Genomic DNA, 11237 nt, shown 5'->3' on the forward strand with positions numbered 1-11237 from the left:
ATCTCACTCCCCCCCCCCCACACTTGTGCAGGGAGGGAAGATCCCAATCCGCTGGACAGCGCCGGAGGCGATCGCCTTCAGAAAGTTCACGTCAGCCTCAGATGTTTGGAGCTACGGTATCGTCATGTGGGAGGTCATGTCTTTTGGAGAGAGGCCCTACTGGGACATGAGCAACCAAGATGTAGGTTGACCACAAAATCCACGTCAGAATATCATCGAACCAGACGCGGTCGCTTACTGAGCACATCATTAGCTACACCGGCACAATCGAAGGAGCTGTATCAAAATGTGCCACATTAACGCACAAGGTTAGATTAATACCTTACGGTTGGTTTTACTCGACGGCTGGCATTCATATTCTCAAAACAGATTTTTTTTGAATTATCGGAATCAGACCGGGAATCTTAACCGCTTGAACGTCCACCTATTCTTAGTTTGCTGTTCACAAACGGTCCCTATTTGTTGAAAACTCACCTATTCGCGGGCTCTATGTGTATTTTCGTATTTTTTGTAATGCGCCAAGATGTTAGATCTTTATTGAGGAAGTGGTAAGTTTAACCCGGGTTGTTAGCGGAAGGTACAGAGAGTCTCCAAACACACGTGTTTGGGCTTTTATTCTATTGTGTGTTCTATTACAACACTCAAGCGGTAATTCGCTATTTCAAGAAACAGTCAAATCTCAGATAAGGAGACTGTTCCGTAGAATAACGCCGCCGTCATAATTGCATTTTTTCCCTTTGGTCCAGGTAATCAACGCGATAGAGCAAGACTATCGGCTGCCCCCACCGCCCGACTGCCCCACCCACCTCCACCAGCTGATGCTGGACTGCTGGCAGAAGGATCGCTCGGCGCGGCCTCGCTTCACCGAACTCGTCAGCGCTTTGGACAAACTGATCCGGAACCCCGCGTCGCTGAAAATAGTCGCCCAGGAGGGAGCCGGGTGAGTGGACGCACGTGCGCTCGGTTGACTGACGGGTCATCGGTCAGATTAGCAGTGGCGACGACGACGAGCGCGTGCGTGTCCTTTTCGTACCGAGTCCGCTGTCGCGTCCGTCGCGTGACGGGCATCCATCCGCCTCCCGCTGTTCATCTTACGTAGCGCCCACCCAAGTCCCGCTGTGACCCGTCGGCAGCTTGCTGTGCACGTTTCCCTCCGTCTACATCGGAGCCGTCCCCCATCTCGCATACAGTAGAGGACACCCCACCCCTGACAAATCCAATTGTTTGCCCCCTGTCAATCACGTGGTTCACATGATATGTCGGCATGTCAGCGGGAATGCGGCCGCAGCGCCAAGTATGTAAGCTTCTCGGGGTTTTTTTTTTTGTTTTGCTGTTGTTGCGTGTGTGACTTCCTTTGTTTCTTCTCCTGCTTCCTCCCCCCAGGCCTTCCTACCCCCTGCTTGGCCAGCGGTCGCCGATGGCCCTCTCGTCCTGTGCCTCGGTGGGCGAATGGCTGAGGGCCATTAAGATGGAACGCTACGAGGACAGCTTCTTGCAAGCCGGACTCGCGACTGTGGAGCAGCTGGGCCAGATCACGACACAGTCAGTCCTGACTTACGTTTGTTTCTGTCACGGCGTCAGTCGGCTTTTTAACATTTGTTTTTTTCAGTTGTTGAACTGATGCCGAATTGCAATTTCAGAGACTTGCTACACATGGGCGTGACTTTGGCCGGCCATCAGCGGAAGATCCTCTCCAGTATCCAGACCATGAACTTCCAGAACAAGAGCGCGGCACCTGTGACCTTCTAGCTCGCCCAAACACGGATGTCAGAAAGTCAGCCCGGGGCGCTCTGGATCCTCTCTTGTGACTTACTTTGGACCCGAAGCGACACGTTGGCCAAATTTATTATGAATCACCGGGGGGGGGGGGGGGAATTTTAATCATCACAGACGACGCCGACACGTGCGGGAGGACTGCTCGCGAAGTGGGCCCTGCTTATGTGTCGAAGGACCCCCCCCACCCCCATTTCAAGTGCCAAGCGGAGAAAGAACACAGTGATGAAAAGCAGCTGCTTGTCAAATGCGGCAAAAAAGCTAAAGGCCAATGAAAAGGTCTCACACAAGAACCACTCACACACGTCTGCTGCCCTCTGGATCGCAGCTTTCATATCACCAACTGAACACTTGAACAGTGTTGGGGGTTTTCTCCCCCTCAGCCTCCCCCCCCCCCACTCATTCATTTGATTTCAACGCGAACTCTCTTTTACTCAGGTGTGGCGTGTAAAGCGGGCTTTGCCGTGCTCGCTTGTCATCATACCTCCTCTCATCCTCCTCCGTCTGGCTCTAGCGCGGAGGAGAAAAACGAAAGACGGCACTTGTCGCAACTGAGGCAATTCGAATGGCCGTTGCGGCACTGTTTTTTTTTTTTTTTCTCAAGTAGCGGAACATTTTCTGCAGCATGCTTATATGGAAACTTGAACATGGACCAAACATGACCAGAAACCTCTCTGGCCTCAAATGTCAATGCTTATGTCACATTCATTATCTTCCAGTGCCATTTTTTTTTTTTTTTTTTTTTTGGTGCGTGTGAGAAAAAGTGACTTTCTTTTTTGAGCGTTAGAATATTTTGCTACATTTAAATGTACAGCAACTGTATTTTTTATGACATTATTTTCCTTTTCAACGTCATACATTGTTTCTCTTTTAGCCTCGAGCTGTACAAAAAGTCTTCTTAAGGAATTCGGATTACAAATAATGCCCCCCCCCCCCAGTGTGCCGAACGCCCCGGTTTCAGAATGGAATGCTGATAACTGCGCAGAGCTGCTGTTTGATTAGCGCCACCGGCCCTCTCCTCATCTTACTGACTACAGGCGCTTGCTAAAGAAGAGACTGTAATTCCTTTTTTTTCTTTTTTTTTAACTCACAAGATTTTGCATCTTTTGAAAGGGTAAAGTCTTTCTGGCATTTACGGCAAATTAGTTTGCATAACGCCCCCCAGGAGGCTGACAGCTCTTGCAGCGAATGGGGAAACCCATCCACGCAACGGCCATGACGGATACGAAAAGGCGTGCGCCTTCTTTCTAAATGCAAAAATCAAAATCCTGTTTCCCCCCCCCCCCCCGATTTTTATTCGCACCACTGAAGATAAGAGATGTAATACACAACGCAGCCCCCCCCCCCGCCTCCACCCACCTCTCTTTTTTTTTTTCCCCTCGCTGTACCTGATGGAGCAAATTGTAGCGCACAGGAGCTTAAACATGGCTTTTCTATCATCTGGGATCATTTTCGGTGGCTTTAAGAAGATTGAGGCACAATTAACCCGGGGTGATTAACAAGAAGCCGGCGAAATGAGGTGCAGGAAATGTGCGGCCATTTTACGGCCGCACTTTTATAATCAATAGAGAGTGGACTCAAGACTGCAATCAGTGTAGATCAAATTGGCGCTTAGTGTGCCGTCTTTTCTAATGCTCATCTAAAACCACGACAAGCCTTCATCCGAAGCACTGGGGATGTGACGCAAGTATGACAGATGGTCCTTCTGAAGGATCGTGGGAAATGGGGTCTTCATATTGAAGATCTCCATCTACTCCACTTTGAAATAATAGAGTACAAAAAAAAACAAAAAAACGAAAGGTTATGTTTGATTACTGTCTTGTGTGTAGGCTACTTTGTATTCAGCATTCACAAATAAAGATGCTCATAACTATTCATTGTCGAAGACGTTTTATTTGTCAGTAGGTACGAGAAGGAATCCAAGCAACTTAAAAATCAGCCACCGTCGTTTTTTTTTTTTTGCTACGACAGATGACGATCAGAACTAAAAAGAAAAACCATCCATTTTCAGATCCGCTTTATTCTCACAAGGGTCGTGGCCGGGATCAAACCCACGACCTCTGCCCTGTGAGGTCGATGCGCTAACCACCGTATGATTAAAATTTGTGGACAAACAAAAGATTTTCAGGCCACATCACCGAGTCCGTAAAGTGGCTCACTTTTTTTTTTTTTTGCTTCAGTGCTACCTGCGCGCCAATGTCACGGGTCGGGGTCAACAGTTCATGTTCTGTCTTTCAGTCAGGAGACCGTTTGTATCCAAACAATGTTTAAATATGACTGAAAATGTGCCTTTTACTGTTGCGAAAGGTTTGATGTTGGCAACACTTTGAATGTGGAACGGAGTATATTCTTCTCCCTTTTATTCCCTTCCCTTTTATGTTTCATAATTTGAACAACGTGCTTGGAAAGATTGCGCTGGCCCTTTTCAATGTCCCCCCCCCCTCCACCCCCCCACCCACGAGTACAGTACTCTTGAGATGACATCACAAAGTCCCCATGTGGCCTTCAAGTGAACATCCACGTCATTAGCCTGTCTTGGGTCTCTTCTGACAGGCCCGCGTGACCCCGGCTGCGACGCCCGTCTTCAAGTCTAAACGGTACAATAAAGCAGATCCACCTTTTGACCAAAGACATTTCCAGATAGGTTTCAACCGCCCCGTTTTGAAAGTTCTTTTCATTGCTAACAGATGTGAAGTTGCAGCTCCTTGTCTTTCTTGTTCATATCAAAAAGAGCTAAAGGGCTTTTGGGGCGGCGGGGGGGGGGGTCTCTCATCTCTCCCGCCGCCCCACTTTTATTAACAAGAGTGCAATATTGAGGCCGACTCCCGGCTTGTGTTTCTCCAGAGAGCGTTTGCCCCAAAGGCTGGGAGCTTGTCCTCTCCTCTGTTTCCCTTCCTGGTCCTCAGCCCTTTTTAATCAGGAGGAGATGTTCTTTTCTTCCCTTTCGCCCCGGGCTCAGACGGGCTCACAGCGAAGACGACGAGGCTTAAACTCCGGCGCTCCGCTCCGTACCGTAACCGGGAGAACCTGCCGGGACTTTTTCGAAAGTCTGCCTGATTAATGCGCTTTGATGATCTCCTTCCTGACTTGTTGCTCGACTTGCGACGCTCTCGCGCGGCCCCGGAAGCATCCCGGCGGTGGCGGTAAATAAAAGCCATTATATTTTGTTATATTGTTGAATCAAAAGACAGCCCTCGCATTCATCTCTGGTTTCTACTTCTGTCAGTGCTGGGAGTGACCCTTGACCTCGCCGTATAGGGCAAATCCAGCTGCAGCTTTGTCCCGCCGTCTGAATGGCTATTCATTAGCGAGCGGGCCGACCAGCTTTTTGCATTCGGCGGATTGTGTCATTCCACTCGCATTCCTGTGTGCATTCAAGTGTGGGGCTGCGCGTGTGTGTGTGTGTCAGTGGGACAGGTACATGTGTGTGTATTCGAAAGGAAAAGAGGGAGTGGGGTGCCCTGAGGGGGTGGGGAAGCAGCATGTGATCCTGTATGGGGGGTGGGGGGGATACTTCCATTACTGTTCCAAATGCATATCACACTCTGCCCGTGTGTAAAGTAATCACTGGAAATAAGCGCAGCAATTTGTGTGTGGCTGTTCAAACGGTAAGAAGCTCATTTTGGTTTCTCATCCCTTCTTTATGTGCGGTGTGGACTTGAAAGTATGTGTGGGGAACGCCTCGGGAAGAGGCTTGAAGCAGCATGTGACCACGGAGGGAGAGAAAGTAGGTTCACTCATAATACATGTTGCGTATTACATCTTGCATGTGTGTGTGTGTGTGTGTGTGTGTGTGTGTGTGTGTGTGTGTGTGTAAAAAAAACACCCCATAAAATATGATGAGAGGCAAGCAATGGTTGCCAGTCATTCTCCAAGCAGAAATAGCTGGACAAACATTCACTCACGTTCACACCATTGCGCAACTTAGTCTCCAACATGCATGATTTTGGAACGGCGTGCCATCAAGATTGAAAATCTGGATGCTTTTTTTTGTTTGTTTGTTTTGAAAGACGATAACGGTTGAAAATAGTTCAGATAAATTTGAGTTAGCCGATTTTGGTTAAACACTGATTGCTTTAATGCGTCAGCGCAGAAAGACGTAACTGTGTATTGCTAATTATTCATAATGAGTATATGAATTCTCATTCGCAATAGCTAGTACCTGTATATTAATGATCCTACAGTTAAGTCTAATGGTATAGTACGCAACAAGGCAAGAGAGAGTCGCATCATGCATCTCACTTTTTGATTTTGACAGTTTAATTGTCATCCAAGTGGGAAAAAGATCATGATTGTTCGGAGTGAAAAGTCAAAACTGCGCAGCGGTTAGAGCTCTTGACATTTTGTATGAGTTGGATCTCACATTGGGCCGTCCGACTCTGGGGAGGCTCCACTGTATTTATGTGATACACCCTTTATAATCAGACTTGACTGGACTAATTTGGCTTCTCCTCCTCCTTTTTCATCCTTGGAAGCAGAAAGGAGGACATTTTCGATTTCAAACTAAATCAAATGCAAACTTGAGCTGCCAGATCTCCTTGGAGCCAGATTTCCTTTGGCAGGCACTTTGCTCCAAAAGTCTTGATGTTTGTCGGTCAAGCAGCCAAAGCAGATGACGCTTTACCTTAGATCACCGGTGTCAAACTCAAGGTCACCGGGCCACATCTGGCCCCGGCACATCATTTTATGTGGCCTGTTGGAAGCTTCCCGCAAAATTTCCTTGACTTCTACCTGAGAACTAATCATAACTAAACACGGAGGCAATTATGTAATATGATGCTCTGCTCATTAGGGCTCCCACATAGAGCATATGAAGAAAAGTAACCTTGTCCGTCGGAAACACAGTGCAGAACAGCTTCTGGCTTGCAGACATCATGGCTACCCATGTGTAAAAAAAAAATATATATATATATATATATTGCGCCTTACCGTAATTACCGACCCCCCGTCGGCGACTGTAATTACGATGTGACCCGCATTTGAGACTCCCGACGAAGCGCTTGCACAACAACCGACCCTCAAGTAATCTTTGGGGTTGTCATGTTGCTGCTCGCCGTCCTGTCTGTTGACTTAGTTTGGAGCCAGGCGGCGGCAGGCCCACCTGCTCAAATAGAGCGGGCTAAGACTGTCATTACGTCCTCAGGCTGCGGGGAAGTCAATGTGGAATTAAGTTTGGACTTTCCACCGCCCGGCTCATCTGCAGACGACAGACCCCCCTGCTGTCTCCTCAACGTTATGATTGTCGCACTTCATTTCTCGGGGAGATTACTTCCGAGCTGTCGCTCTGAGAATGCATTTGTGCAAATTGTATTGTTTGATTTCCAAATTAAAAATGTGCCGAAAGGTGCGTACACAGCGTGTTGTTCCTTCCTTGTTTTCTTTTGCTACTATTATCCATGAATTCAGACTACAGAAATAAGATTACCTATAGGCAAGACAAAGTCTTCCATTTCTGCCATGAGAGGAAGTATATAGAGCAAGCCCACGCAAGTACCGGGACAACATAAAACTTCACACAGGAAGGCCAACCCAACCTAGAAATGCCATCTATCTATCTATCTATTTTTGAGGGGGGGGGGGGGGGGGGTTTAAATAAAAGGAAAATAAACTAACTGTAAATGGATCAATGATGTGTGGTTTTTTTTTTTTACTGCACATACAAATTATTTGTAATGCAGCCTTTTCTTTGGACTCATCTACAAGAGGAATAATCATGCCGTGATGTATACTAAGGTTCTCCATTTTTTTCCTTAATTTTCTTAATTTAATTTTCTTAACCAAAGACCAGCGAAAAAAATGTAATTAAAAAAAATCTCAGCGCAGATTTTTGTGGGAAAAAAATGGAATTCTTGTACTTAACGTTGGCTTCTTGTTCAATAGTTTTGTGCTGTCCTTGAATGGCAATTTTCTTGCAAGAGAGCCTTTTGCAGTGGAAAAAAAACAATTCAGTTTGTGCGAAGGAAGGCTTTTGTTTGCCCAAAAGCAATTCATGGCACATGTTGAGCAAACACAATATTTTGGTTGGAATATTTAAAGGTTAAATGCCCCCCCCCCACATGGCAGTGCTCCGAAATGGCCATAATTCAGCCAACTTCAAAGCGCAGATCATATTTTCACTGGAGGTGTCGCTGGGGTGAAGAATGTGAACATGAACACTAACACCTTCACAACAAGCGTCTGGGCCTCCCCGGCTCCCCTGCGGCGTCTTTTTTTGTTGAGCGCCAAGATAGCTTCTTGTGAGGAAATGAAAGAAGTGTGAGCCCCCCGATCGCTCTCAGTGTGAATTGTCAGGCCGGATTCGGAAACTCGATCTGCGTGCCAGGCGGAGGAGAGCGGGGCGGCGATCGAATTCCTCCGTCCATGTGAGGTCGTCTTTGTGCGTGAAATCGCGTGACCGTATCCAGCAGCATGTTCGACATGTTCCTGATCGCCGTGATGGATTTCCATCTTGAACTCTGCCGTCCAAAAGTGGGATTGCCGGCTTTACGCTCTTAACCTTTCGCGGAGGCCTCGCCTGCACGTGCGAGGTCACCCGAACTCACCCTCTCACCTCGCCGTCCCTCAAAGATAAATCTTCGCTAAAAGCTGCAACCCCAAGCACGTTCACACTGATCATCATCATCATCATCCTCCTCCTCAGTCAGTTTGCACAACCCCCATCGGAGTGCACCTAAAATGGCTCTTAAAGGCCCTCTTTTAATCCTCGATGACCACAAAGACAAGCAAAAGTTGCCACACGAGACGTTTCTTTCCCATCAAGTCTGCCTTTAGGCTGAATAATAAATATGGCGCCCCCCACTTAGACCCCCGATGCCCCCGTACTGTGTCAGCCCGTTTTGGATGAATGACGGCCTATCATAACTGTTGAATTATACTCTAAAAACATGGCCACTCACGTCTATTCCAGACCGTGTGCGTTTGCCGCATATTGTGTCAATCTGCGGGGCACTCGGGGGCGAGACCAAATGTGTGTGTGTGTGTGTGTGTGTGTGTGTGTGTGTGTGTGTGTGTGTGTGTGTGTGTGTGTGTGTGTGTGTGTGTGTGTGTGTGTGTGTGTGTGTGCGTGCGTGCCCCATTTAAAGTCCAGAGCACATGGTTGTAATTTGAACAACATCTGGATGCAATATGAGACAAAGGGGGACAGGGGGCAGCACTGCATGTTTGCAGAAAGTGAAACTGTAATCTGGAAAAAGTGATCAAATTGCAGGTGGTTAAAGTAATCCGATAGGAAAATTAAACCGGCTGCAATAATCTGATAACAACCGCACAGAAGTAGCCATTGAGGGAAGCGTATTCATTAATGACGGCAATTTGATTATGTTCAGGCGTCTGATTACAAGACATTTGCTAGCTAAGGGTTGAAAATGGCAAAGATTATACAAAGCAGCAATCTGATTACATTAGGGCACAATAACATGGAAAAAAATTGGGTGACTAAGATACCAGAATTTATGATAAGTAATCTCAATACAGCCTTCAGAGTACATTTGAATTGCAGTGATATGGTGTAATCATATTGAGGTAATGTGATTATTATAATGCCATTTATTCCGTTTATAGTATTCCTATTGCAGTAGGGCTAAAACAGGGAATCCCAACCAGGGTCGATTCGTGTCACGTGATGATGTATCTTTGTTCGTCTACCTATGCCAGCAAAACACAAGATGGCAGAAGGTCGACCAGAGCATCTACATTTTGGGACATTTTTGTTTTTAATGTCAAATATGTGCCTTGGCTCAATAAGGGCAGGTGAACACTGTTCTAATAGATCACATGAAACAAGATCATTGTACTGTAATTGTAAATACCACATCCGTCTTGGACACATATCATCTTCATCTCAGTTTTGACTTTGTGTCACAATGAAGGGTAATACATTGACATATACTGTATATCTATCAACTTAATGGAGAAAATATTGTCCAGAAAATCTGCCTCCACATTATACATTTCAGGACTGCCCACTAACCAGCATCTTTGTGAGCTCAGCAACGCCACACTGCTTCCCTCTAGCGGCCACATTATGACATGACACAAGAACGGAGCGCCCAAGGCTGGTTTTTAAATGGCGCCCCCCTCCTTCGGAATACCCTCACAAATGTACCCGAATGTCACTTTGTAACACTTTATAATTTTATTTTGTCAAGTGATTGCGCGAAATATAATCATCTAGATCCAGATACACGTTTTAAAGTATCCTAAATATCTACTTAAAATATGTATCTGGATCCAGATGATTTTAATGTCTACCACCTGACGATACGGTATAAAATTTAACACACCTATTTCTTTTCAGAGTGTATATATTTAAATTAGCCATTCACAAACGTGACCATGTTTATATGCAGTGTTCGTATTTGTGGCTTGAACTGAGGTGCAAAATTTTGGTAACCATTTTGAGCACCATTGGCTGGGGAATCATTTTCCTATTTTCTATTTCAGTTTTTATAATGGGCCTTTGAGCGCCATACAAAATTTATGAAAAAAATATGACTCAGTATATCATGAGCTTTTGTGGGTCTAATGTTTTGGGGGTTATAGCATTCAACGGTCCCTCTGAGGCGCTATCAAGTGCGAAATGGAGCAGATCAAATGCTCTTGTGGGCCGTAGGTTCCCCACCCCTGCTTTGAATTATTAAAGCGTGTTGGATTTCCTCTAAAAACGTACGTCAACATAGATGTTTTGAAATTAGTCATCATAAATTTTTAAAAAAAAGTGATACAGGTAATAGCAGGCATCGTGAACTGGAGGAAGGTAAAAACTGCATTCATCATCCATTTCTATAGGTTGCTGACTATAGGCACGTTACAAAATATTCTACTGTACAGTGGGTGCAAGGTGAAAGAAAAAATAGCTTTGGAGTGCTTTTTTTTTATACAGACTGTGTGTCTTTTTGTTTCAAGTTATGCAACGGATGACTAAAAACCAAAGCCGAGCATTCCAAGAAAGCGCTGCATGCATTGTTACACAATACCAAACATCTACTGTATATTTGAGCAATGCAGCATTCACTTCATCCATGCAGCATACAAATCCCAGCACATTTAAGCAGGAGGATGCCGTCACGGAGGGAGATCAAGATTACCCCGCACCCCCTCGCCCACGCCCCCAACCACCCAGCCGACCCCTCATCTGCCTGTACGGCTGCAGTCAACCTCAAGAGCGCTTATAGCGGCTTAATCCCAGATGATCTGCGCTTTCAAAAGACACTGCAGCAAAGAGACAGACGCAGATGTGGCTCAGGCGCAAGTGGGATGCTGAGGGAACACACTCCCATGAGAAGACAGAAGCATGAATGGATGCCGACATTGTCAATGTGACTTTTCTGACATCATATACATGATTCATTCGGTCATCGCCGCTCGGAGGTCAGAGGTCAAACAGACGTTTGGAAAATGTAATTTACTTTATTACACAGCACTTAGTGACTGACCGTCGTCTTTTTCTTTTTTTTTAATCTTGA

At 46.1% G+C, this 11237-nt stretch overlaps 1 protein-coding gene and 1 long non-coding RNA gene across 2 annotated transcripts in view; both read left to right on the top strand.

The window, feature by feature from the left end:
- The window catches only part of ephb4a (eph receptor B4a), a 31980-nt gene extending 28334 nt beyond the window's left edge, over positions 1 to 3646 (top strand). The window contains exons 14-17 of the mRNA XM_086130751.1: positions 32 to 181; positions 747 to 940; positions 1384 to 1542; positions 1641 to 3646. Of these exons, the coding sequence (XP_085986877.1) occupies positions 32 to 181; positions 747 to 940; positions 1384 to 1542; positions 1641 to 1749 (612 nt within the window). The 3' untranslated portion in view covers positions 1750 to 3646. The remainder of the gene's footprint in view (positions 1 to 31; positions 182 to 746; positions 941 to 1383; positions 1543 to 1640) is intronic.
- Positions 3647 to 4303: 657 nt separating this feature from the next.
- LOC147193931 (uncharacterized) lies at positions 4304 to 7031 on the top strand. Its single transcript, XR_015103111.1, has 3 exons — positions 4304 to 4916; positions 5439 to 5500; positions 6917 to 7031. It is a non-coding gene; the product is annotated as an uncharacterized LOC147193931 (long non-coding RNA).
- Positions 7032 to 11237: the final 4206 nt, after the last annotated feature.

The sequence above is a fragment of the Hippocampus guttulatus genome, chromosome 15, assembly GCF_054856545.1.
Source record: "Hippocampus guttulatus isolate MCC_2025c chromosome 15, RoL_Hgut_1.0, whole genome shotgun sequence".
NCBI lineage: Eukaryota > Metazoa > Chordata > Actinopteri > Syngnathiformes > Syngnathidae > Hippocampus > Hippocampus guttulatus.